At 49.6% G+C, this 25129-nt stretch overlaps 11 protein-coding genes across 11 annotated transcripts; 9 read left to right on the plus strand and 2 right to left on the minus strand.

The window, feature by feature from the left end:
• Positions 1-1085: 1085 nt before the first annotated feature.
• BO87DRAFT_304055 (3'-5'-exodeoxyribonuclease) lies at positions 1086-2319 on the plus strand (the record flags this gene model as incomplete). Its single annotated transcript, XM_025619266.1, has 5 exons — positions 1086-1157; positions 1232-1409; positions 1472-1962; positions 2018-2208; positions 2271-2319. 5 exons carry the CDS (start codon positions 1086-1088, stop codon positions 2317-2319), a joined length of 981 nt encoding a protein of 326 aa, XP_025481955.1.
• A 1203-nt stretch (positions 2320-3522) lies between these two features.
• Positions 3523-4222, plus strand: yphA (tyrosine phosphatase family protein; the record flags this gene model as incomplete). Its single annotated transcript, XM_025619265.1, has 3 exons — positions 3523-3650; positions 3705-3900; positions 3953-4222. Coding segments are annotated over 3 exons (594 nt in total), but the record flags the coding sequence as incomplete, so codon positions are not given.
• A 769-nt stretch (positions 4223-4991) lies between these two features.
• On the minus strand, positions 4992-6731 carry BO87DRAFT_453484 (uncharacterized protein; the record flags this gene model as incomplete). Its single annotated transcript, XM_025628540.1, has 3 exons — positions 6328-6731; positions 5640-6257; positions 4992-5588 (listed from the first exon to the last, which is right to left on the minus strand). Exons 1-3 carry the CDS (start codon positions 6634-6636, stop codon positions 4992-4994), a joined length of 1524 nt encoding a protein of 507 aa, XP_025481957.1. The 5' UTR covers positions 6637-6731.
• Positions 6732-7281: 550 nt separating this feature from the next.
• BO87DRAFT_355021 (putative amino acid transporter) lies at positions 7282-9341 on the plus strand. Its single transcript, XM_025621315.1, has 6 exons — positions 7282-8193; positions 8250-8409; positions 8467-8478; positions 8527-8731; positions 8784-9142; positions 9215-9341. The coding sequence occupies exons 1-6, from the start codon at positions 7303-7305 to the stop codon at positions 9244-9246; spliced, it is 1659 nt and encodes a 552-aa protein (XP_025481958.1). The 5' UTR covers positions 7282-7302; the 3' UTR covers positions 9247-9341.
• Positions 9342-10212: 871 nt separating this feature from the next.
• BO87DRAFT_414423 (uncharacterized protein) lies at positions 10213-12971 on the plus strand (the record flags this gene model as incomplete). Its single annotated transcript, XM_025626632.1, has 7 exons — positions 10213-10254; positions 10346-10511; positions 10582-10816; positions 10881-11035; positions 11093-11144; positions 11204-12627; positions 12682-12971. The coding sequence occupies 7 exons, from the start codon at positions 10213-10215 to the stop codon at positions 12969-12971; spliced, it is 2364 nt and encodes a 787-aa protein (XP_025481959.1).
• A 276-nt stretch (positions 12972-13247) lies between these two features.
• BO87DRAFT_330726 (acyl--CoA ligase) lies at positions 13248-15166 on the minus strand. The gene is made up of 4 exons (XM_025620312.1): positions 14507-15166; positions 14393-14429; positions 13436-14307; positions 13248-13365 (listed from the first exon to the last, which is right to left on the minus strand). Exons 1-4 carry the CDS (start codon positions 15038-15040, stop codon positions 13270-13272), a joined length of 1539 nt encoding a protein of 512 aa, XP_025481960.1. The 5' UTR covers positions 15041-15166; the 3' UTR covers positions 13248-13269.
• Positions 15167-15498: 332 nt separating this feature from the next.
• BO87DRAFT_457438 (putative G-patch DNA repair protein (Drt111)) lies at positions 15499-17748 on the plus strand (the record flags this gene model as incomplete). Its single annotated transcript, XM_025628801.1, has 5 exons — positions 15499-15691; positions 15793-16212; positions 16263-17050; positions 17098-17190; positions 17251-17748. The coding sequence occupies 5 exons, from the start codon at positions 15499-15501 to the stop codon at positions 17347-17349; spliced, it is 1593 nt and encodes a 530-aa protein (XP_025481961.1). The 3' UTR covers positions 17350-17748.
• A 583-nt stretch (positions 17749-18331) lies between these two features.
• On the plus strand, positions 18332-19050 carry BO87DRAFT_303792 (E2 SUMO-conjugating protein UBC9; the record flags this gene model as incomplete). The annotated part of the gene is made up of 4 exons (XM_025619260.1): positions 18332-18366; positions 18445-18605; positions 18669-18692; positions 18797-19050. The coding sequence occupies 4 exons, from the start codon at positions 18332-18334 to the stop codon at positions 19048-19050; spliced, it is 474 nt and encodes a 157-aa protein (XP_025481962.1).
• Positions 19051-20035: 985 nt separating this feature from the next.
• BO87DRAFT_374837 (asparagine synthetase B) lies at positions 20036-22620 on the plus strand. Its single transcript, XM_025622878.1, has 9 exons — positions 20036-20145; positions 20279-20329; positions 20387-20412; positions 20476-20502; positions 20557-20592; positions 20658-20806; positions 20864-22122; positions 22180-22284; positions 22348-22620. Exons 1-9 carry the CDS (start codon positions 20120-20122, stop codon positions 22388-22390), a joined length of 1722 nt encoding a protein of 573 aa, XP_025481963.1. The 5' UTR covers positions 20036-20119; the 3' UTR covers positions 22391-22620.
• On the plus strand, positions 22323-22843 carry BO87DRAFT_240212 (uncharacterized protein). The gene has a single exon (XM_025618832.1). The coding sequence runs from the start codon at positions 22512-22514 to the stop codon at positions 22803-22805; it is 294 nt and encodes a 97-aa protein (XP_025481964.1). The 5' UTR covers positions 22323-22511; the 3' UTR covers positions 22806-22843.
• Positions 22844-23039: 196 nt separating this feature from the next.
• BO87DRAFT_355035 (porin) lies at positions 23040-24929 on the plus strand. The gene is made up of 5 exons (XM_025621316.1): positions 23040-23372; positions 23461-23494; positions 23585-23673; positions 23746-24477; positions 24529-24929. Exons 1-5 carry the CDS (start codon positions 23325-23327, stop codon positions 24676-24678), a joined length of 1053 nt encoding a protein of 350 aa, XP_025481965.1. The 5' UTR covers positions 23040-23324; the 3' UTR covers positions 24679-24929.
• Positions 24930-25129: the final 200 nt, after the last annotated feature.

The raw sequence follows: 25129 nt of genomic DNA on the forward strand, positions 1-25129 counted from the left end.
CTCCAGGGCATTCAAGCCCAAAGTACGGCAAAGACATGCCTAACCTATACAGTTGTATACCGCAAGGCTACACAGTCGTAAAATTCATCAACCACATGGCCCAAATAAACTTCACAGAACAAAAGCATGCAACTTCCTACCGACATGTAAGCCACGAGTCACAAACATAATCTTCATCGCACGACGCACCAACAAGCAATACGACGGTTCCAGTATCCAAACTAACCTACTAAAAGCTTTGAGTTACTTCCTTATCTCCTATCTGCCTATCCACCACCCACCGGGGAAACCAGACCCTTCTCCGACGGTGGGCCGGCCATCCATAGTTACATAACTAATCTGAATAATGCATCCTGACATAATCAATTCAACTCACAGCCACAGCCACACAAATTCGTTTGTGATCGATGACTGTGGCTGTTTCCCAAGCCATAATCATCCCCAGAATTTCAGGCACCGCAACCGCATTCCTGTGAGTCAGTCAGGCATTGGTACTTTTACCTATCTAGCTTACTATTCTATTTTATCCATTCTATCCCACTTTCTACTCTTTCTTGCCCCTCCCCCTCACTCGCCCTTGTAAGGCTGTGTGTGTTTCCATCTAGGAGGGAACTTTTTTTTTATTCTCTCCCAACTAAAACGCATACTGATGCAACGGGCTACTACTGGTGTAGGGTATCTCGTGAGACAGTTTGGTACTACAGCTACTACTATCAATAGTAATAATCTGAGGGGTTGTTGTTTTCATCGCTCTAGATCACTACTACTAGGTATGTTGCGGAGATCCCAAGCTATATAGGTTCTGTGGGGGCGGGGTGTTTCCTCTCCTGCTTATTATTTTCGTGACTTGTGGAGGGTACTAGTGGGGTAAGAATGGTTGTGACTGACTCATTTGCTTTTCCTTTGAAGATTTAGTGTCTTTGCATTCTGGTATTAGTACTGGTACTATTACTAGATTTGCCGGGGTGGCGTTGCATCATCAGCGTGCTTCTTATTCTTCTTGTTCTATATTAGACAAAAGAAGCTTTTCTACTACTACTTCGCTTCATTATAGTCAGGGATATCTGGCTAAGAGTGCGGTCAAGATGGGTGATTCTGAGGCTGTTCCTACTGCTACTGCTACTGCCACTACTAGTAAACCTATCAGATATGTTGATGTAGGTAGACATTCACTGCCCCTCCGAGAAACCCTCGCTATTCGTTGCCATAGTAGCTAATGCAGAGACTTTAGATTGGAATCAACCTGAGTGATCCCGTATTCTCGGGTAGTTACCATGGCAAACAGGTTCACGACAGTGACCTGGACGACATTGTACAACGTGCAAAGGACATCGGGTGCCAGAAATTTATGGTGACTGGCTCCGACCTGGAGGAGTCTCGGCGCGCACTTCAACTTGCACATGACTACCGTACGTTTGTTATCGCCCCCCTCAAACAGCGGTGATTTCATCTGACTTTATCTCCCTTGCAGCTGGATTTTGCTATGCAACTGTTGGTGTCCACCCTTGTCAGGCGAAGATGTTCGATGAGTACCCCGGTGGACCTTCCAAAATGCTTGAAGAGCTCCGGACGCTCGCATTGCAGTCGAAGGAGAATGGACAGGCTGTCGCCTTCGGTGAAATTGGCCTGGACTATGATCGCTTGTTTTTAAGTGCGAAAGAACCTCAGCTAAAGTACTTCGAAGCCCAGTTGGATCTTGCTGTGGAGATTCAGCTTCCTCTTTTCCTTCATTCTCGCGCTGCTAGTGAGGATTTTGAGAAATTGTTGGGGCCGCGACTTGCCAAGCTCCCCAAGAGGGGACTTGTGCATAGTTTTACGGGGACTTTGGAGGAGATGGAGCGCATGGTGGCCCTTGGGCTTGATATCGGCGTGAACGGTTGCAGTTTGAAGACAGAGGAGAATCTTGAGGTGGTGAAGGCTATTCCGCTGGAGAGACTCCAGATCGAAACAGACGGCCCTTGGGTATGCCTCACCTTACGGTCATTTGATTCGTATCATTACTGACTTTGACGTCTAGTGCGAAATTCGTCCTTCCCATGCCTCGTCTAAATACCTCAAGGGTGCGCCGGAGTTGCCAAAGGCTGTCAAGAAGGAAAAGTGGCAGAAGGGTCTCATGGTCAAGGGTCGTAATGAGCCTGCCGCGATAGCCCATGTCGCCTACGTCATCGCCCAGATTAAGGGGATAACTGTGGAAGAGGTCTGCGAAGCGTGAGTATTTCCTCATACCATCGGAACTAGCCTGAATATGTCGCTAAATTATCTCATTCTAGTGCTTGGAATAACTCGATCAAAATGTTTGGGCTTGGGGAAGATGCATGATTATGATGCTGCATCTAGAATATATTATTAGGCCCTCTGTTGCAAAGCTTTCACTAACCTCGCATAGCCCCTCCATGAATTTCGGCTACCCGCTGAAGAAAAATTCACTTGCATTTTGATTATTATAGAGATAGATAATGATGATGGGGAAAAAAATAACCCTTAAATGATGTGATGTTGGTGCCTTTTTTGAAGTCGCGCCCGACCACCGATCCGTTTCTAGACGCTGAGTCAGTCGGCCCCAACCATGGTTCCTCACAACGGCTAGACTCTGCTCCTTGTCAACTGCTGCTGCTGCTGAAACGCAAATTCTATACTGCATTCTCCCACTCCCCTCTGTTTATTCTGTCATGAAGAACGAGAAGCAAAACTGTCGTCAGCCTTTCTGGTAGGTGCTTCCAGGAAGTAACCAACGTGAGTAGCTATCTGGCTTTACTCTGCCACGAGACGCTCGCAGGGGTTCCTTCTTGCTTCACTTGAGAGCTGCACCGAGAGCTGCGCCGCACGTGTCTGTTCCTGCTTAAGCATTGTGCTCGCGTGAGGTCTGACGGCAGAAGCTAGCTCGCTTTCTATTGACCTTCTTTTACATCAGCTCACCGCCCATACCTGTCCCAGCTCCATACTACTACTCAGACCTCATCTTTTATTCCGCCCTAGGTTGTGCATTGGCTACTGAAGATCCCCTTCAATCTATTTCATCATCGCAAAAAGACGGATCTTCTATCATCGTCATTATGTCTCCTAGTCGGATCTTTTCCGTTTGAGGCTTGCGAGTCAGCCTTACTCGTGTCTCACAAGCTTTCCTTTTGCGCATAATCCCTTTCTTCCCAAGGCAGTTTCCGGTTATTGAGCTTGAGGCTGGAGCTTGAGGCTGGTTCTTCTTGCTCCTGGTGGTCTTCATAGCAACCCCACCTGCTCTCCCCTTTCTCCTAAATTCGAAGTTGTGAGACCTCTTGAGTCTTGCTACTTCTCTACGGAGGTGTTGAGTCATACAGCCGCTGGGTGTCCGGATCACCAGGATACCAGTATGGCCTGTCCGTTGACCGAGAAGAATTCGAACAGCTCTCTTAAGAGTACCAACGGTGAGTGATTAGTTCGCTGACAGTGAACATATTGGGATTTCCTGATCTCTCTATTGTCGTCTGTTGCTTACAGTAGCTAACCAATGTTCTAGATATAGCTCGTCATAAAGCCTCCTCTGTGGAGTCTGAGTCTGTACAGTCAGAGCTACCAGTTAATTTTGGAGAGGTCGTGAAAGGAATATATCGCTCTTCCTTTCCCTACCCCTGGAATCTTGCAGCACTCAAGAAGCTGGGACTGAAGACTATAATGTACGTATCTCTGCGAGCTTGCGCATTCGTGACAGTTAACTAACAAGACCTTAGAACACTGGTTGATGAACCATACCCCCAAAGCCATGTGATGTTCGTCAAGGAGAACGGCATTGCACATCATCGCATTTTGGTTCAGGCAAACAAGGACCCTAATGTTAAGATACCTGACTCTGTCATGTGTCGAATCCTTGAGCTTCTGCTCGATAGGAGCAACCATCCTGTTCTCGTCCATTGCAACAAGGGAAAGGTAAGCACTTGTCTTCTTTTTGGTTTTGATGCGTAACTAATATCCTTTATAGCATCGTACCGGATGCGTGGTTGCCTGTTTTCGCAAACTTCAAGGCTGGGATTCATGCGACGTCATTGAAGAATACCTTCGATATGCCTTTCCAAAACCGAGATTACTCGATGAAAACTACATCGACCGATTTGACCCATCCCAACTTCATCAACTTGCTCAGTCTTCCGGTGTCAAGACGTGGCAATCATCTGGGCTCTTCAAGATGCCACCGGAAGAACAGGACAGAGACAAGGATTCCCCAGATTGCCACGTCCCTCCATCCCTTTGAAGAGGCCCATGCGTATCTATGACTCACATCATAGATATGACCAGACCTCCACCCTCCAACTCACCATTGATCAAACGACCTCCGTCCTGACAATCCGATACTCCTAGTGGCAAATTTCTCTGCCATCTGTCCCTTATCAAGGGACAGTAGGAATGATTGGTTTAGGACCCCATACTACCTCGTTCCTATTAGAACTACTCCCTAACTATTTCTTCTCTGAACTAAAAAGCATAAAATATTGGTTGACGGCTGGATCGTGATAAAGAAGCTTTAATGCTGTGTCGGAGGGATTTTCACTTTTGCTATACTCGCTTATTTTATACCCCGCAAATGTCTTAAGATAGACTGGTTCCTGGTACTTGTTGTCACTCCGTCACTAGTGTACTATTTATTGTGGGAGTAGATTGGTGATTTTCAGTCTTCAATAGGGCGTCCGTGTCAAGAGAAAGACACGGGAAGACAAGATGGCATTCTGTTATGGCTAAAGTGTATTTTAGACAATCGTCCTACTAAACTCAAGGAAGAAGAGATCATACCTTCATAAACTTATATACCCATTATGCTTAGGAACGTATTATTGTTCGAAGTACTAATAATAACTGAATAGGTTAGGAGAAGCTCAATTTCCTTGGACATAGCTATTAATCATCATCGTTGTAACTCGTCTAAAACATATAATACGCAGATATAGTACCTACCGTATATACTAGTAACATGCCTTCTCCGACAAAGACAGTAGTATCTTGACGACATTGGGATACCATAATTCTCAAAAACTACTGCAGAGCATATCGTCGTCATCGTGGTCATCCCCAAATCCTTCAAATTCTACTATATCATCCGATAATAGCGTGTGAGTCATATCATCTTCACTGAATCCATCAGACATAATGTCATCATCGTCATCTTCATAATCATCCTGCGAGAACGGCAGTGACCCGCATGACGAAGAAGGTGCAGCAGCAGCAGTAGTAGTAGATAGCATCGCGCAGCTACTACTTTCATCGGGCTCACTGAACCCAAGAAGTTCTCCTTCCCCATCGGAGGAATATACTGGTTCTCCATACATTCTTTCTTCGACTGGCGACGGCTGGTCCTTGCATTGAGGGTTGGGTGGTGGGGACTGAAAGCGCAGTTTCCGGGATGCTTGTGGCTTGTAGAGCTGTTTCTGGGCGATGCGGAAGAGGGATGCACTTATGGTGTTTCTGATATTGTTTGTGTCTATGTTTGCTCTAGTGGGGTGAAGTGTGTTTCTATTGTTTAGCTTGCCTAGTTTGGATTGAAGGGATTGGTGGTTGGGGAGCTTGAGTATGGAAGAAAGTGATTTCGTGATTGAGGGGATTAGGGTTGATCGTTGACTCATTTCCTGGTGGAGGGGTGAGTTAGTCCTTTTGATTGTGGTAGTGATGGGCCTTACCCTGTGGTAGATCGGGGTGAAGACCGAGGGTGCAATTTGTGAAAGAGGTTGTAGCTTCTTGCTTTGGGGATCACCTTGACTAGTTGGTGCAGTGCATCCGAATAAAAGGGCTTCCAGGCCGCTCATGAAGAGATTGTTCAGTTGTCCACGCTGTTCATTCGGTGGAATCTCTTCGAAGGATTCTTCTGTGGGAGTGGGAAGCGGGGAGCTCTGTTCGCTCTCAAGCAACCCTTCTAGCTCATCGATGAAGGTTGTGGCTTGAGTGTTGTCAGAGTAATTCGTATACAAATCTGGTTGGGGGTCAAACAAAATGGTATCTTGCGTGCTATTTAGTATATAGTCAATGTAGTAATAGTCTCCTACCGGATCCGTTTTTGTCAAAGAGCCAGTATTCAGTATATATAGCTGTGCGGTTTCAGCTTGGGTAGTGAAAGACATAGATGCATTGACTGTAGATAGATAAACAGACTTGATGTAGTCTGGAGGATGAATATTGTCAAGATAATCGAATAACATTGTCTTCCGTGTAGGTCTCGTCTTCGACTGTTTTAAGTCCCTTTGAATGCCGATGATGAGCTTGAAGGAGGTGACATTTCCGTAGTGGAGATGACTATAGCTCTTAAATAGCGCAACAAGGCCAAGGTCTGACCAGAGCTTGGTAAGCACGCCATTCGTTAGCTCTTTTCACAAGACGACTTAACTCTGAAGCTGACCATGAGAATACCTTGTATCTACACATCATCTCTCCGACTGAGGAAGCGAAAGTGGAGACCGAAAGGACTATCGGCGCACTGATATAGATCGAAATGCAGAGCTTGAGCTCGGGAGTTTGGAACACCCATAGATCTTGCGATTTGAGCAGCCTCTCGATACAGGCTGCATCCGTTAAGCCAGTGTCGTCGGGAATTAGTACTTGAGCTGAAGCATGAATATTGAGATCGATAGTTGAATCAAGGGAACTAAGTCGATCTTCTCCAAGATCAAGTGTCAAAGCCATCCCGTGGCTTCATATAATGGGTAGTCCGCATGAACATATACATTTGTGAAGAAGGCCCCCGGTCAATTGGGGAAAGTGGTTGTAGTAGACGAAAAAGGAAAGGAGAGACGGGATCTATGACTGTGGAGACTAAGCGGGATAGACGTCGCCGATCTCAATTCCCTGCATTTCTAGCTCTGCTCACCTTCACTATGTGGAGCGTATAGTTGCATGGATGAAGCATGTTAACACTATGACAGACTGGAGAGATCAACAGAGACCAAGAAACCCGTAGTAACCAGGAATTACTCTCGAACATGAGGACTAATACGTCTCCACTACCTTGTGTTACAAGCGCGCGGGATCGGAAGCGCATGAAGCTTATCGCGAATATACTCCCAAAAGAAAAAGGGAGTCATGCGTCTCCAATGCAGCTTCAGCGAATTGAGTAGCTAGTTCAACAAGGCGGCATAAGCATTATAATTCTCAAACGTTACAATTGTTTGTAGGCTGGTATGATCGCTGCCCAAAGCAGTAAAGTATTTTGGGTGTTATTGACTGATCTATTGACATTTATTTTTAGCCGGCTTATCGATAAGACATCACGTGCCTGGGGATTGATTACCTGGCCCCTAAAGCATCCTCCGCATCAGGGATTCCTAGTTTCAGGAGCTTCACAATCCAGCGATGCCCAGTGATGAAGGACAGCGCGCTCTCTTGGCTGACCAGAAAGGCCCCGATGGGCCGGAATCGCAGTCACTTCTCTCCGAGTCGCCGACACAAGACTTCGAGCTTGTGAACCATGCGGCCCCGACTAGCTCGACTCCCCGCGGACAGCCGCACCAGTCTTCCATATCACAGCCGGTACCAGAGGGACAGCGCCGCACTCCTCGAACGATGAACCGAGTTCGCTTTGACCTGGACGACGAGACCGAGGATGAAGACCACCCCAATGGTCGTCGCGACTCCGGAGACTCATGGCTGGAGGAAGAGGACTATGGCCGTGCAGACCGCAACCGGTCAGCCAGGCAAATGGTCCCTCTGCTGACAGACATTGAGGCCCCGAGCGTGACCCTGGCTACTTCCGATGAATTCTTCCCCGAAGAACACCTAGAAAGTGCGAGGCCGAGGAGTGGGATGCGCATGGCCTTTATGAACATGGCCAATAGCATTATAGGAGCTGGTATAATAGGACAGCCTTATGCCCTCCGACAGGCTGGCATGTTCATGGGAATAACACTCCTGATTGTCCTCACTATTGCTGTTGATTGGACAATTCGTCTGATAGTGGTCAATTCGAAGTTGAGCGGTGCGGACTCTTTCCAGGCAACAATGCAGCATTGTTTTGGCAAGAGTGGACTTATCGCCATATCGGTTGCGCAGTGGGCGTTTGCGTTTGGCGGCATGATTGCGTTCTGTATTATCGTTGGAGATACCATACCGCATGTCTTGAGTGCTTTATTCCCTTCCCTTCGTGATATGTCGTTCCTCTGGCTTTTGACCGACAGACGCGCTATCATTGTTCTTCTTGTTCTCGGAATTTCGTATCCCCTGTCTCTGTACCGAGACATTGCTAAGGTACAGTATCAGTAATCCTCAAAGCTGAAGTATACGGTGCTGACAGTTCAATGTAGTTGGGGAAAGCGTCTACCTTCGCGTTGATCAGTATGATAGTCATTGTGGTAGCTGTGATCACGCAGGGGTTTCGCGTACCTCCAGAATCACGCGGGGAAGTGAAGAGCCTGCTCCTGGTTAATGATGGCTTCTTCCAGGCTGTTGGAGTGATATCATTTGGTATGTTCCGGTCATTGGTAGACTATGCGATCAAAAAACCGTACTGACTGTTTGCAGCATTCGTATGCCGTATGTAGCATTGTCCCTTAACATGGCCCGAGACTAACAGATGCAAAGATCACAATAGCCTTCTGATCTACGGTTCATTGAAGAAACCGACCATGGACCGATTTGCAAGGGTAACCCACTACTCGACTGGTGTATCACTCTTGATGTGTCTAGCTATGGGCATCTTTGGTTTCCTTTTCTTTGGATCACAGACTCAAGGAAACGTCTTGAACAATTTCCCATCCAACAATATTCTGGTCAATATCGCACGACTGTAAGATCACGGCCCATATTCCGCGGACATTCAACAAGCTGACCCGAAGAAGATGCTTTGGCCTAAACATGCTCACTACCTTGCCGCTCGAAGCATTTGTATGTCGGTCGGTGATGACAACCTACTACTTCCCTGACGAGCCTTTCAACATGAACCGACACCTGATATTCACATCGGCACTGGTCGTGTCCGCTATGGTTATGGCTTTGATAACGTGCGACCTAGGTGCAGTATTCGAGCTGATTGGTGCAACCAGCGCTGCTGCACTGGCCTATATCTTTCCGCCTCTTTGCTATATCAAGCTGAGCAATGCGTCGCACAAAGCCAAGATCCCCTCATATTTGTGCATTGTATTCGGCATAACTGTTATGGGAGTCAGCCTGTTGCAGGCCGTGATGAAGATGATAAGTAGTAGGTCTAAGACCTTATTCACCTGATAGCCTCTGGACTGGCTTTGCTAACAATTTTCACTTGCTGCCATAGATGAAGGCGGCGCGAGCACCTGCAGTGCTTAGCGTAAAAATATTCCTATTCGGTCTCTGAGCATATTTAAGCTCACTTCCCATCTAATAGACTTCATTTCTTTCTGGCTGCCTCGATATAAATGTACATACTGTCGTGCGCCATCGTGTTTCTATATCCAATTTTTGCCTCATCCGTATTAACTTCTGGTACCGAAATATGTTTCTATATTGACATAACCGTGATAGCTGTGCTATACCAGCCGTGACGCCTCAGAAGGCAACACTTAGGATGGAATAGGGAGTGTAGTGTGGTGGCTACCGATTTCACTTGGCATACGAAGTCTAGTACCTCGTCGATTGCTCCGATTTGAAACTTGCTCGAAACTGTCAAACATGTCCAATCAACCCGAGCTTGACTTTAAGTGGCTGCAAAGCTGCGTTTGCAGGCATCCTAGTACAGCAGGTACTCACCCACAACACGCAATTGTTTCGCTTAGCCTTTATATGATTCTCGTATCTTCCTTTCTATCAATCTGACTTCTGAAATATCCATCCACAGCGCCGACTGCCAGCATATTTGTTCTGCCTTCTTTAGCCAAATCCCTCATTCGTCGCACCCAAAACTCGATCGTAATACCTACTGTCCTGCTTTACCCCCACATTTGTGTTTCCCCTTCAAGGTTCAACTGTTCAAAGTATCCATGCTGTTTTGACTGGTTTAGTGGCGACATTCTCAACTATTCCTTCCTGACAAAAACATTTTCGTACCTCATCCTCACCCTCGCTTTCCTGACTACCTCTGCAACCCTGAATGTCATTCACTTGAAATTGCTAGTGATGCCTGGGCAACAGAATTTCCCCCGGGGCTACTTCACTCTCTGGTAAGGCTAACGCGTTTAAAAGACGCGTCCAGCTCTCCCTGAGTGAACTCATGGATCTTTCCGTCCCAACTCATTTTTAGACAGACATCTGAACATCGATTTGCTTCTGCAATCGCAGCACCATCTCTTCGAGAAGATGGATTCTAATACTTCAGATCGCCTCAAGAGGCTTCAAATGGTACGTTGTGCAAAGAACCAGGAAGTTCATTTCTATTATACGCGCTTTTTGGAGTAAACTCAATGGCTAATCCAGACTTTCACCCCTATAGGAAGACCTCGGAACCGCACGACGGGAGTACATCTCAACTGCAGATGACAGGCGACATAAGAAGGCTAGGTTGGAAGACATAGAGGTAATACGGATGACAAACGTTCCTGGTTCAGCTGCTCAACGCATGGCCACCGCAAACCAGGGGAGACTTGAGGATTGGGCAAGTAAGTCATTGGAAAGGAGAACCTCCTAAATATCATGCCTCTTTCATCTTGCTGAACTTCTGTACTCAAGATGTCCACAAGACAATAGGTGATACCGAAGACCTGGAAAACCTTGACAGCCTCCTGGATGGACAAAGTCATCGACTTCAGCTAAGCGCCATGATTCGGGGAAGTGGAGGGCAAAATTACACAGGGGATCAAAGGCGCTCTGGTTCTGCTCCGGCTATCAGGTCATTGCATCCGGTCGGTCGTGGCGGCGGCGTGATAGGCACCCGAGGACGTGGAACAAGGCAGAGCTCTTTACCGTGAGTATCAAAATTTTTCCTTTATCTATCACAGATTTCTGGCTGATATATAAGGAATATGCAGGCCGTCCAACTTTGCACCCAGAGGCCATGCTGCTCAGCCCCAGAAGCGGTCCCATAGAGATGCGGCTCTTGACGACAATGATTTCTACCGCACGGCTCGTGAAGGAAACGCTTCAAGGAAGGTAGAAGCCATGAGAGGACAACACAGACGATCTTGTAAGCTATTGGTATTCGCATTAGTGAGATACATGGCGTCTAATACGATCCTTCTAGCTGTGCGAAGGCCTACGTCTTCTATGACCAGACCGAGAAGACCCGTGTCACAGTATGTTGCAATTACCACCCCCTAAATGATATCAAATCAAACCTTACATTTGGATACAGGGTTGATTATAGTAGCATGCTCAGTCAGCCACAGAGTTTCCTTGCTGCCGCTCGCAGTCTGGTTAGCGCTAGAACTACGCCGGCTGCCCCTACTCCCGCCTCCCAAACATCCCGCGATGCTGGCAGATCTGAGGCCAGTCAAAAGTCTTCAAAGCCAATGGACACCACAGATAGGTCTACCATTCAGGAGACGCAGCCGCATTCGAAGCCCCAACTGGCGGAATCTTCCAAGCCTCTTCCCCGTCCAGTAGTTCAGCTACCGGCAATTCCCCCTCGAAGCACGGCTTTGCAGCGAGAGAGTGCAACCAAGACGGACGAGCCGCTTCCAGTCTTGCCACCTCCAGCCGTACTCGATACCGCCAGTCAGGATCAAGGGTCTGCCTCTATGAGTTTGGAGTCGACGGAGGATGAACAATCTAATTCTGGAATGCCTGAAAGCCAAGCTGGAACACGAGAACAAGTTACCACTGACCCGTCTACAGAGGCAGCTCCTGCACCGGATGCTATAGATACCACTCCAAAGGTAGCAACTGATGTCAAAGAAGCCATCCTGCTTGACTTTAGCTCCACACCACCGGAGCAAAGCATCCATGGCCAAAGTCCTGCTACTACGGAGGTGCTAACTCCTTCTCTTGAAGACCTGAAAGGCCTTGACTTTAAACAGGATCTTCACCCTAGGTTTCCTACTAGAAGAAAAGTTGACTTTGACATGTCTTTGGACAAGAGGGAACCATCCGCCAATGAGCGTGATATCATGCCTACCAAACAACATAACAATTCCGAAGCCAGCGAGGATCTGCATCGGCAGATTAATATGCTGTGCGAGCTTTTGCAGTCGACTTCTCTTTCGGGTGAGCACCGTGAAAGCCTGAAGCAATGCAAGACAGCACTCGAAGGGAAGTTGCAAGGCGCTTATGACTCCACAGGTAAAACAACTCAGACACAAGAAGACCCTTTCCTTGGAAAGCCGGTTCTTGAAACTCTTGAAGCGGCAGCTGAGCCAGATGAACAAACACAATCGACCATCAGTGGTCTAGGTATACATAATGTAGCCTTGGACAGCTCCACCCCCATAAAAGCTGAGCCGATAGTCGAAACAGACAAGCAATCGACCTCTAGCACCGGCGGACAGATCATGCCTACATCAGTGGAGAATGCCCGACTAGCGATGGCAAGTCCAAGCCCTTCCACCCGACTGAACGTGACCGCGCCGCCATTCGTCCCAAAGACACCCTACCGCGCCCAGTCGAATAGTTTCCCAAGCGAGTCAAATGCGACATGTGTGCCTGAAACTCCCTGCCCGCACCGTCGCGTGAGCATGCCAGAAGGACACATATTTGGCGATCACCTACTGCCAGGTAGGCGTAGAGAGACCATATCCTTTGGAGCCGAGCCGCTTGCGGCGAAGCAGCCATCGACCGATGGTAAGTATTATCTTTATCTGTGTATATATGCATATCTCTCATGTCCAATACTAGTTTCAACTCCAGAAGTTCCTGAACCCCGTTTCAAGTTCTCAATTGCGCCGAAAGTCTCGCACAAGTTGACTATCAAGACACCAGTTCGGGAAGGATTTGGCAAGGAGGAGACCCCCAGACCAATTGCGCCACGTCTTGCATCAGGAAACATTCCCAAGCCGGCCACCAGACCTTCACCTGCTCTGCAACAATCTGTTCACGCTCCGAAGCCCAAACCCTCACCTTCCGCCCTGGGCGGCCTTGAGAGCTCTAGATATGCGTCGCCATCGAGCAACAAGCCTTTTCGATGATTCTAATGATACTTACTAATCGGTGAAAATCAGGTTGTTGTGTGTTATCTACATTTTGATCATGTTGTACTTAGTACTACTACTTCTACTACTTAGGTAATAATTAAATGTTGAAAGAACCGCATGTTGTAGGATTAAGCGGGTTTGCTTCATACAGCTCTATACATTATCATTTCGTAGTAACATGGTTCATGATAAGTACTAGTAGCATATTTAGATTGATTTCAAACAAACGTCATACTTCTCATACTATAGAAGACATTCTATGGTGTAGGTAACAAACTAGTACATATATATCCTACAGCTTCGCCTTGACCTTGAGCATCGCCTCTGCCACTTTCCGTCGCTGAATCTTACCCGTCGCCGTCTTGGGGATCTGCGGAACAAGCCACACCTACAATATAAAGTCCAATTAGTGACCCCATATCTCATCAAAGCAACAACAATGGAGGGGGAAAACCTACCTTCTTCGGCGTCTTAAACTTCGCCAACTTCGACTCCACCCACGCCTTCAACTCCTCCTCAGTAGCAGCATCCCGACTCTTAAGCACCACCGCAGCACCGATATCCTCCCCATAGTGACCCTCATCCGGAATAGCGAAGCACACAGCCTCCGCGACCTTCGGATGATGCAAGAGCGTGTTATCCAATTCAATTGGACTGATCTTCTCACCGCCCTTATTGATAAGTTCCTTGATACGGCCCGTGATGATAACGTAGCCATCGGCGTCTTTCTTGCCCTGGTCGCCTGTGCGGAAGAATCCGTCCGCAGTGAAAGAGGATGCGTTGGCGGAGGGGTTGTTCAGGTAGCCCTTTGTTACGTTGTCGCCTCGGACGCAGATCTCTGCTTCTTGGCCTTGAGGCACTTCGTTGCCGTTGTTGTCGAGGATCCGTACTTCCACGCCTTGGCCTAGACCTACGCTGCCGGGTTGGCGTTTTCCTGGGGGGAGGGGGTTGCTGGTCATTTGGTGGGCGGCTTCGGTCATGGCGTAGGCTTCGAGGACGGGGGCGTTGAAGGCCTTTTCTAGATCTTGGAAGGTTTTGGGCGAGAGGGGTGAGGAGCATGAGCGGATGAAGCGAATTGGGGGGACTGGGTTGGGGAGGGGTGTTTTGAGGAGGATTTGGTGGATGGTTGGTACTGCTGTGTACCAGTTTGCTTTGTGGGTGGTGAAGTCCGTCCAGAAGTCTGTGGCGGAGAATCTGGGAGGGACTATTACGGAGCCTCCGGAGTATAGAGGGGCTAGGAATGCTGCGAGGAGACCGTGGACGTGGAATAATGGCATCACGAGGTATGTTCGGTCTGCTGGGGTGAGGTTGTATGTTGCTTGGATGTTCCCTGTAGTGGGTTAGTGGATTTGTTCTTAAGATTGTCTATTTGTTTGCTTTTGGGAGTGTGTCTGTATAGTTGTATTGCTACTTACTCATTGTGGTTGTCAGGTTCTTGTGAGTGAGTGGGACCTGCATGGCAAGTAGTAGATCGGAATGTTAGCGATATGAGATATCCAATGGGATGTGAGTTAGTAGATCGAGCTTACAGCTTTGGGCCTGCCAGTCGTCCCACTGGTATGTAGAACGAGGGCAATGTCATCGGGTTGAGCTTCCTGAATGTCTGCGCCTCCACTGCCAGCCAACTTTCCATGTTCCTTGACATCTAGAACGATCTCGGAACCGTTCCAGTAGCACTCCGCGATAGCGGCCTGGTACTTCCGGCCCGCGCGAACGGCCGGTCCATCCTTTATGTATGACCCCTTCGGAATCAAAAGCAGAGTGGAGCACAGATCGTCAATGTAGAATTCGAATTCCTCTTGCTTATAAGCCGGGTTCAAGGGCGCGGCGATGGCACGCTGCCAGGAAGCAGCAAGAAAGGCGACTATGAACTCATAGGAGTTAACCAGAGCCAGCGAGACCGCAGCGCCATAAGTGACACCCAGTCGAGCTAGCTTAGCCTGGAAACCGGCGATATGGTTGTGTAGCTGCTGATAGGAGATCGACAGCGGAGTGGGTTTATTGGGGACTAGGACAGCAAGGTCAGCACTATCGGAGGAAAATGACCGGGCCAAGGTCGCCATCGTCGTTAGTATGCTGCACGATAGTAACGCTTAGTGTCTTGGCTTGGCAGGGATGCTGATCGGAATTGAATTAATAGAGTTGATGAGATTATGTTGCTTGGGGGACTTGTGAGATGGAGAATCGGGATACAGGAAGTATTCACAACACCACGAGAACTTGTTTCCCAGGGTATTTTGCTGAAGGGATAGGGGTTCCCTTGTCTTCCCATCCGACCTCGGGATCTCCTCTTTGGGCTCCGCTCCCCCATTATTTCCTGTTTGGGACAGCTGATTCTGGTTAGTCACCGCCACAATGCAGCAAACTAAGCAAACCATGTAAACTAGACAAACCTCTCCTCATTCTATCGGCCCCGTTCACATTACTTGGGTGATCGATTGATGGTACGCTGTAAAGCTGGCGCTTGAACTGTCCCCTTCATGCTTATTAGATCTTGATTTCTCTTCATTTTGTATCAGACATGGCTTCTGATTCCACCCCCGCGAAGCCAGGGGGCACCTTGTCACTCTACGCCAATCTTCTAGATCCATCTGCCGATAACTCGCCCGGAACGATTGCTCGCGCCCCGGTCGTCTTTAAGCAGAGTAGCACTACTGAGAATAATGACTCTCAGTCCGATGAATCCGCTGCTAAAAAGCAGCAGCTCAGTGCTGGTAGACTCATACCCTCTTTTGTTGACTGAGCCGTTTTATCTGCATTTGAACGATCTGATTGCTCACTTGTCCGCCCGGTTGTTCTCATCGGTGGTTTCCAGCTTCTCTCAGATTTCAGCCTACCAAGAGGCCCCAGCTAGCAGCTCAGAAACCGAAACCGAAACCGACGTTACCAAAGGCTGCTGCTGCACCCGCGGCCCCGGCAGCAGCCCCAGTGAAGACTACTCTCGCAGATTGGGCAGCCACTGAGGATGACGATGTCAATGGATTCTATGCCGGTCCGAAGAGGCAACGAGGTGGGCGCAAGAAGCGCAAGAAGAACCGCGAGGCGCAGGAGTTTGTACAGAACTGGGACGACATCTATGACCCGTCGCGACCGAACAACTACGAAGAGTACAAGCACAGTGACGAACAAATAGCCGAGGTGAGGGAGTGGAAAGACCGTCTTTACGCACATCGCATGGCCAGATCGCCCAGCAGGGACTCACTAAGTGACGATGAATATGCACGACCCATGAACCGTAAGCTATTTGCCCTCAAGATCGTGTTCATTTGCTCATGACTGGCATAGGTAAATTTGCTCCTCCGAGCAGCTTCGCGCCGCCTCCCAATCTCAACGATATGCCGCCCAGGCCACCCATCGAATCTCCTCCAGAACGAACAAGCGAAACCCCAGGAGATATCTCCATGTCGGATGCTCCTCCACCGCCACCCCCGACCGATGAGCCGCCCGCGCAGGTTCCGGATGACCCTACAGGCGAAGATGCCTACTTACGGCGCCTTCAGTTGTCAATGGGCAACCAGCCTGCAGCAGCTCCTGGTGCCCCACCACCGCCCAGGCCCTTAGAATCCTTACAACCAGCTTCCGCAACTATATCCCGAGCACCAGTTCGCTACACGCTTCCTCCTCCACCCGAGGACATACCTGCGTCGGAGGCGGAATTGGAAGAAGTCTTCGCAAAGGAGCAGCCAGTGGAAGATGAGCCGGAGGATGAGAGCCAGCGTTCGCTGCGGCCAGGACAGAAGGGATTTGCTGAACGTCTCATGGCCAAGTATGGCTGGACTAAGGGCTCTGGTCTGGGTGCTACGGGCACCGGCATTGTCAAGCCATTGCAAGTCAAGGTTGAGAAGCAGAAGAAGCGACCGGACTCCGAAGGTGGAGGCTTCGCGACGCCCGCTGGTCGGGGCAAGATCATTGGTGGCGCAAGGAAGAATGAAGAGGAGGGGGAGTTCGGTCCAATGAGTGAAGTCATTATCTTAAAGGGTATGCTTGACGGAATGGACTTGGATGCTGAATTAGCTGGGGATGGCGAGGGCGGTGGTCTCATGCAAGAGATTGGTGAAGAGTGTTCTGAAAAGGTAAGTGGATGTTTGCCTATTACATGGCACGGTCTAATGAGATACAGTACGGTCGTGTTGAACGTGTCTTCATACCTCGAGACTCGGCGCCTCCAGTGCCAGTTTTTGTCAAGTTCACCAATCAGCTATCGGCTCTACGTGTAAGTGCTGCATTCATGCCCACCTAATGCTTTATTCAAGAACCTGGCTAAGAAATCTAGGCCGTCAACGCTCTTGAGGGTCGGATATTCAGTGGGAATGCCATCACTGCCCGGTTCTACGATGTACATACTTTTGAACAGGGGATATACGACAGCTAATAGCGGGAAGGGACTCTGTACATGATACCTCACAAGTTGCGAACTGAAGAATACAAGCAAGAGACAATTCTCTCACCTCTTGCGGCACTTAGCATAATCATCTTGGGAAGCCAGAACAAGACTACTAGGAGAATGCATCCATTTCAGTGATTCTTACTTATTAACCAGGTCACTGTTTGCATTACTATCAGTGCCCAAAGACCAGGTATCATGATTTCCCCTGTGGCTATCTATACTGCATTAAGGTCATGTGATTCAAAGCATGAGATATACTTGCTTCCAGGCTCCTTCCACAGTGGTTGTTGCCTAAATCATACATACAATATACTATGTTGTTTGAGATAGTCTATACATCCTGACAAAGGCTATTTGCTACAACCATAGCGCAGCTACTAATATACCACCGATATGAGGAAGTTGCTGGAGTGGTTGGAGAGACTAGTAGCAGTAACCTCTTAACTAATTACTTCATTGGTACATGGTATCTCTGTGCTTTTGAGTTGGCTGACGGCGATCTCCGGGAATAATTGCTGCATGTCAACTGTGTGTATCCAATAAAACCACCATGTACAACGCAAGGACACATGGAAGACCCCATTGGTTCCGTCGCCCAAGGCACAACTGCAGAGGGAGGAAATGGAAGACGTGCCAATGAACTTCCATCGATCAAAAAGTTCGATGCGGATCTATGAGGTCATGTGACGGCGATAAACTGCAGCGCCGCCGGGGACTGATTGGCTGTGGGGCATCAAACCCAGCGATGAGCAGCTGCACGCCCAAGACAGTGTTACTTCGTCTGCGCATTCACGGCCGACCTTAATTTGCCTACCTCACTATCCTTTAAATCCCTCTGACCTCGTTCCTCCCGCCTCGCTTTCTTCTCTTCTTCCTCTCTCCCTCCCAACCCCCTCAACCCTCTCGCCGTCATCCCAGCCTTCTTCGGTTCCAGCCCACCTACGTACTCCGAAACCGCATCCCCAAAATGTCGCTTTGCCAGAACCGTCTGACGGAGGAGAGGTATGTGATTGACAACACCGCATATGCATATTGTGGCGTGTCTCTTCTCTAACTAACCCCAAACGCGACCATCTACAGAAAGCAGTGGCGTCGAGACCACCCTTTTGGCTTCTACGCAAAGCCGCATCGGACTCCTCAAGGAACACTTGACCTCAAACGATGGGAGTGCGGTATCCCCGGCAAGGCGCAAACACTCTGGGAAGGCGGACTTTTCAAGCTGGACGTTACCTTTCCCGATGGTGAGTGAAGCCTATCGACTGGTGCTCTATGCGACAAACCTGCTAACCCGCATTCTATCGCAGAATACCCCACTAAGCCGCCGAAGTGTAGGTTCCCCTCTCTCCCGTACCATTCCCAACGCCACTCGTCCGTGCTGTTTGAAAGGCTTCGTTTCGCGCAATAAGCTAACTAGAGTATTCGCATTCAATAGGCAAATTTGTGCCTCCGCTTTTCCACCCTAACGTCTATCCCTCCGGCACCGTGTGTCTCTCGATCTTGAACGAGGAGGAGGCGTGGAAACCCGCAATCACAATCAAGCAGATTCTCCTGGGTATTCAGGACCTGCTAGATGACCCCAACCCGGAGTCACCAGCCCAGGCTGAGGCATACAACCTGTTCAAGAAGGACCGCCCAGCGTACGAGAAGCGAGTTAAACAGGTCGTGAGGGAGAACCCGGCCCTTTAAAGAACGCCCCACGACGGCATGACAATTTATTATCCCACCACGAAGCTACTCTTCCGCCCATCGTGTGTCTATTTCCGTCCCCCCAACTTCATCCCAGTTCTGCGAATTTCACGGCGGGTATGGCGGCTTAAGAGTCTTAGACCAGGTGTTCCCCCGTGGGGTAGAAGGACGGGAAGCCTTCCAAGAGGGAGAGCGCAGATACACCCGCTCGGGAGTTTATGATCATGCTCAGCGCGCCATTGCAGTCAAATAGGTTCCGGAATGTCGCATGGGCGCAGGTGTGTCTTAACTATTCTCCTGTCTTGGAGGTGTGGAATACTTGGGTTTTCTTCTTAGCGAGCAGCGTGGCGTACATAGAACTGACAAAACGGGGCGGTTCGGGACGGCGTTTGACACTATCTTAATGCGATTTATCTAGCTTATGTCCCTTCATTCTCTTTGGGATTCTCGCATACTTCTATCTATGTCTACCACTGGGGGTGCACGCTGGTGACCGATTTTCGGATGATCATACCATAGACAGACGGCTTGTGCCCCTTGAGTGGGGGGAGGGTCCTCTCTAATCGACTCCAACTCAATTTTCTCCAATCTGTCATCCTTAGTGCGTAAAAGTAAAACAAGTTCCAGAAAGATCAAAAATCCGGAGAAAGTACTTTTAGTAGAATAGAAAATGTGGGGGATGTGCAGACAGTTGAAGGAAAATGGGACACCAACAACGTTGGAACCAACTAGATAACCCGACCCAACCTGTCAGGGCACAACCAATAAGGATGACATAGATAGAAAGAAAGAAGAAGAAAAGTAACCGTCACAGCAACACATTCAGTTTTCCGCGTAGGAGAATTAGCGGCTATCTTATCGGAAGTGAGTCACTGAGATTTGTGGCCGAAATCGCCCCTCGGGTTCCGCCCCGCCGCCGCGAACGGGTTGTGTCGCTTTTCCAATCCATATTTAAGATTTCCCGCATCATCTCTCTCTCTTTCCCCTCGTTCTCCTATCTTTCGATTAGTCAATTGCTTCCCTTTTTGCTGTCTACCTGAGTCGGTTCATCAATTGAATTGTAGTCAGCATGTGTGGTATCTTCGCGTGTCATCAGTATGTGGGCTAATTCTGGAATCTTTCTTCTCTCTCCCCTCTCTCTCTTTCAAAGTCTTTGATTTCTTTTGCGGGCCCCGCGCCACTATCGCTCTCCGTTTTGAGTCACACCCTCTAATCTGAACTGCTATAGTCACCCTGATGTGCAAAAATTCAAGCCTACGGCCCTGCGCATGGCCAAGGCGTAAGTATTTCTGGTTCACTTTTGATGGTGAATGTGGTGCTGATTGCTGTTGAACAGTTTGCGCCACCGTGGTCCCGATTGGAGTGAGTCATAATGCCTTTTTGGCAAGCATGCTGGTGGTGGACGTTTTTCTGACTTGTGTCTAGGCGGAAGCTGGATGTCTGAGAAGACCAGTGAGTTGAGCAGCTTCGTGGGCTGGAAGAAGATGGTGACTAATTGACTGGCAGTCCTCGCGCACGAGCGTCTGTGTATCGTCGGTGTTGGTATGTGATGTTTTACCTCCGCCGCGGATCGTTTCGATATCAATATTAACGTGTTTTCTTTGCAGACTCTGGTGCCCAGCCCCTTGTCAACGACGATGGCTCCCTTGCCCTGGCCGTCAACGGCGAGATCTATAACCACCGTATCCTCCGGAAGAACCTGAAGACCAAGTATGAGTTCAAGACGCATTCCGACTGTGAGGTCGTCATTCCTCTGGTATGTGCGAAGGATATTTTCTGGTGTGTATCTGTATAGGGTTGCTGATGGGTTTAGTACATGGAACACGGCCTCGACGCCCCCAAGCACCTGGATGGCATGTTCTCCTGGGTTCTCTACGACAAGAACCAGGACAGGGTTGTCGCCGCTCGTGATCCCATTGGTATCACCAGTTTCTACATCGGCTGGTCCTCCGAGACCCCTGGAGCCGTTTACTTCGCTTCCGAGCTGAAGTCTCTCCACCCGGTTTGCGACAAGATCCAGGCTTTCCCTCCTGGCCACATCTTCGACTCCAAGACCGGCTCTTTCACTCGCTACTTCGAACCGACCTGGTGGGACCCTACCAACGTTCCCTCCGCCCCTGTTGACTACAAGGTCATCCGCGCTTCTCTCGAGAAGTCTGTTCGCAAGCGTCTGATGGCTGAGGTCCCCTATGGTGTCTTGCTCTCCGGTGGTCTCGACTCCAGCTTGGTCGCCTCCATCGCTCAGCGTGAAACCCTGCGTATGCAGGAGGCCGCCAAGGCTGCCCAAGCCCAGGGCGCTGAGCTCAACGAGTTGGTCGGCATTGACGACTCCAACGATCTGTCCACCGTCACCACCTTCCAGCAGCTGCACTCCTTCTCCATTGGTCTGCCTGGTGCCCCCGATACCGAGGCCGCCCTCAAGGTGGCTAAGTTCCTCGGAACCAAGCACCATGCTTTCACTTTCACCGTTGAGGACGGTCTCAACGCCCTCTCCGACGTCATTTACCACCTGGAGACTTACGATGTCACCACCATCCGTGCCTCCACCCCCATGTACCTGCTCAGCCGTAAGATCAAGGCTATGGGTGTCAAGATGGTTCTCAGTGGTGAGGGTAGTGACGAGATCTTCGGTGGATACCTTTACTTCCACGCTGCTCCCGACCGTGAGGAGTTCCACAAGGAGACTGTCCGCCGTGTCAAGAACCTGCACTTGGCGGATTGCCTGAGAGCCAACAAGTCCACCTCTGCCTGGGGTCTGGAAGCCCGTGTTCCCTTCCTGGACAAGGAGTTCCTTGAGACCTGCATGGGTGTTGAGCCTGCCGAGAAGATGATCACCAAGGAGCGTATCGAGAAGTACATCCTGCGCAAGGCCTTCGACACTACCGACGAGCCCGACGTTAAGCCCTACCTGCCCGACAACATTCTCTGGCGCCAGAAGGAGCAGTTCAGTGACGGTGTCGGCTACAGCTGGATCGACGCCCTCAAGGACCAGGCTGAGGCGCACGTCACCGACGAGATGATGAAGAACCCCAAGCCCGAGTGGGGTAGTGATATTCCCGACACCAAGGAAGCGTATGTTTAGAGTTTTGTGTCATTGTATTGCCGAAGACAGGACTGACATTTTCTTAGCTACTGGTACCGCACGATGTTCGACGAACTCTTCCCGGCTTCTTGTGCTGGCACTGTTGAGCGTTGGGTACCGACCTGGTCCAAGCAGACCGACCCGAGTGGCAGGTAAGCATATGATGCATCAGAACGCAGAAGAAAATAGACAGCTGATATGTTTGACCTTATTAGAGCTATTGCGACTCACAACGCCAAGTATGAAAACGCCGTTTAAATGTCTGGGTAATGAATATTGCGTGTCTTAACTTCTTGCGGAGAGTTTGGGTATAGAACCATGTATAGATGATTTACCAGGGATACTCATTGGGACGCGAAAAAAAGCGAATTTCAGTTAGATGCGTCGGGATCACCGCGTATTGGCTTTTCCTTTTCTTTCATCTATGATGTCTTTTTCCACTACTGGTGGTGTCCGTGTTCGATCGACAAGATTTGTAAGAATTGTAGAAATGGTTGAGAGTAGTTCGGGCGAGGTTACCACACCGGCGGATTATGAGTCAAGCGCGGATGATGCTGATCAGGAGGGACATGCGTTGTCACGGTCATACGAACCCCATGTGGTTGGGCTGGGTTCCATGGTAGGTCCATGCATGCTGTACCGATGGGGATGCGTGACAGGGCATCCAGGATGATACAATTGCTATGTTTCTGAGAAGCGGTCAATTTCATAACACAGTAAGTAAATTATGTATTTTTTTTTTCTTCATATTATTGAGAGAAGATAAAGAAAACAATTATACTTTGTTTTTCCTCATAATTCAGGACGAACGGAAGCCGAGGATAAGCAAGCAACTAACTACAAAGTAACTAGTTAGTGTTAGTAGTAGTAGCCAAAACACGGCGGGCTGAACTCTCGGGAAACCTGGGAAAGGTTGACTCGCAATTCAGGCGCGGAATCTCAGCCGCCAGGCATCGACATCACGGGACTTAGCGGCTTCTACCGGCAACCGAGCACCGACCAATCAGGGTGGGGGGTTTCTCCCGTGGCTTCCCCATTGTTTGGCGACTCAACTTCGACCTTCTTTCCTGCCCGGTTTCCCCATCGTTTCCCTTTCCCTTTCCTTCTCCCCTCATCATCTTCAGCCTTTCCACTCTATCCTCTCTTATCTCCTTCTGACGTTTTCGTCATCTCCTATACCACCTCATTCACAATGTCTGCTCCTGCTGCTTTCTCCGACATCGCCAAGGCGGCCAACGATGTATGCTGCCCTCACCACCTTTGAAATTTGTTACCTTGGAAGACAGCTTCCCGGGAAGGGATTTTCGTGCTAATCCTCTGCACAACAGCTCCTGAACAAGGACTTCTACCACAACAGCGCCGGTGAGTTCCCTCCCAATTCCTGCACCCCTGAATTGGGTTGTTTGCTTTTTCCCTTTTTGCGCGCGACTCGGCTGACTCAAGTGTTACTAGCCAACCTCGAGGTTAAGTCCAAGGCTCCCAATGGCGTCACCTTCAACGTGAAGGGCAAGTCTGCCCACGAGGGTCCCATTGCTGGCTCCGTAAGTTCACCAATCCCTTCGGCGTCCTTCCATTGATTATGGATTATAATGCTAACTATCATCCTGCTATAGCTCGAGGCCAAGTACGTTGACCAGCCCACTGGTAAAGGCCCCCGGAAACGCAAAAAACAATGCGAACATCCCTTGCGCACACCACCCGTCCCTTCGTCCCCAGCAGTGCTTGAGGATAGGTTCACGTTCATATTTGCGTGCAGCCATGCCCCATCCCAGCGCTTCTTCCTTCACTTCATGTCCAGGATTGTGGAACATGCAGGAATGCTAATTATCCGTCCCCACCCAGGCCTTACCCTCACCCAGGCTTGGACCACTGCCAACGCCCTCGACACCAAGCTCGAGCTCGACAACAACATCGCCAAGGGTCTCAAGGCTGAGATCCTGACCCAGTACCTCCCTGCCAAGCAGTCCAAGGGTGCTAAGCTCAACCTCTACTTCAAGCAGCCCAACCTGCACGCCCGTGCCTTCTTCGACCTCCTCAACGGCCCCTCCGCCAACTTCGACGCTGTTCTCGGCCACGAGGGCTTCCTCGTCGGTGCTGAGGGTGGCTACGACGTCCAGAAGGCCGCCATCACCAAGTACTCCGCTGCCGTTGGCTACAGCGTTCCCCAGTACTCCGCTGCCATCACCGCTGGCAACAACCTGACCGTCTTCTCCGCCAGCTACTACCACCGCGTCAACGCTCAGGTTGAGGCTGGTGCTAAGGCTACCTGGGACTCCAAGACCGGCAACTCCGTCGGCCTTGAGGTTGCCAGCAAGTACCGCCTCGACCCCTCTTCCTTCGCCAAGGTACGTAACACCCTCAGAAGCTCTGGTCAATCGTTAACCCATTTTCTATAGGCCAAGATCAACGACCGTGGTGTTGCCGCTCTGGCCTACAACGTTCTCCTCCGCCCTGGTGTTACCCTCGGCCTTGGTGCTTCCTTCGATACCCAGAACCTGAACCAGGCTGCCCACAAGGTTGGCGCCAGCTTCACCTTCGAGGCTTAGATGAATTCTCCTTGTTTTCAGCACCCGCTCATGCCTAGTCCTTTGCGCTCCGATACTGCCTGATAGAGTAGATTTCGGAAGTCATTGAGATTATCGATTGATTCCTGGTTGTCTCGTCCGGCTGTTGGTATACGCGGGATGGGAGTTGGGAGTGGGCGCGGGGTTGTTATATGGATGTTTAGATAATAATCATGTATCACACCCTTTCAACGATAGTGTATATCAATCAAGCCTATATTTCCTTGTTTCAAGCCAAACCCGTCTATAGTATATACACATAGAGACTCTCCGCAGAGTCGCGGGTATAGAACCAGCTATAACCGAATGCATGCCGAATTGACCTCCCAAGCAGATCCTGCGCCAGATGAATGTCTAATGGACCAGCCAGTTGCCCCCAATATACAGAACCAACCCAATCCACCAGGAAGAGTACTGACCACACCCTAAACCC

The sequence above is a fragment of the Aspergillus neoniger genome (assembly GCF_003184625.1).
Source record: "Aspergillus neoniger CBS 115656 unplaced genomic scaffold BO87scaffold_9, whole genome shotgun sequence".
NCBI lineage: Eukaryota > Fungi > Ascomycota > Eurotiomycetes > Eurotiales > Aspergillaceae > Aspergillus > Aspergillus neoniger.

Coding starts and splice junctions, on each gene's coding strand:
- BO87DRAFT_240212 (XM_025618832.1), top strand. CDS start 22,512: ATGCGTCGGGATCACCGCGTATTGGCTTTTCCTTTTCTTTCATCTATG.
- BO87DRAFT_355021 (XM_025621315.1), top strand. CDS start 7,303: ATGCCCAGTGATGAAGGACAGCGCGCTCTCTTGGCTGACCAGAAAGGC. Junction 8,194..8,249: donor TGTACCGAGACATTGCTAAG/GTACAGTATCAG, acceptor AGTTCAATGTAG/TTGGGGAAAGCGTCTACCTT. Junction 8,732..8,783: donor CTGGTCAATATCGCACGACT/GTAAGATCACGG, acceptor GACCCGAAGAAG/ATGCTTTGGCCTAAACATGC.
- BO87DRAFT_374837 (XM_025622878.1), top strand. CDS start 20,120: ATGTGTGGTATCTTCGCGTGTCATCA. Junction 20,503..20,556: donor CTGGATGTCTGAGAAGACCA/GTGAGTTGAGCA, acceptor ATTGACTGGCAG/TCCTCGCGCACGAGCGTCTG. Junction 20,807..20,863: donor GTGAGGTCGTCATTCCTCTG/GTATGTGCGAAG, acceptor TGATGGGTTTAG/TACATGGAACACGGCCTCGA.
- BO87DRAFT_330726 (XM_025620312.1), bottom strand. CDS start 15,040: ATGGCGACCTTGGCCCGGTCATTTTCCTCCGATAGTGCTGACCTTGCT. Junction 14,308..14,392: donor GAACCTGACAACCACAATGA/GTAAGTAGCAAT, acceptor AACCCACTACAG/GGAACATCCAAGCAACATAC. Junction 13,366..13,435: donor AGTTTAAGACGCCGAAGAAG/GTAGGTTTTCCC, acceptor TTTATATTGTAG/GTGTGGCTTGTTCCGCAGAT.
- BO87DRAFT_355035 (XM_025621316.1), top strand. CDS start 23,325: ATGTCTGCTCCTGCTGCTTTCTCCGACATCGCCAAGGCGGCCAACGAT. Junction 23,373..23,460: donor TCGCCAAGGCGGCCAACGAT/GTATGCTGCCCT, acceptor TCTGCACAACAG/CTCCTGAACAAGGACTTCTA. Junction 24,478..24,528: donor ACCCCTCTTCCTTCGCCAAG/GTACGTAACACC, acceptor CATTTTCTATAG/GCCAAGATCAACGACCGTGG.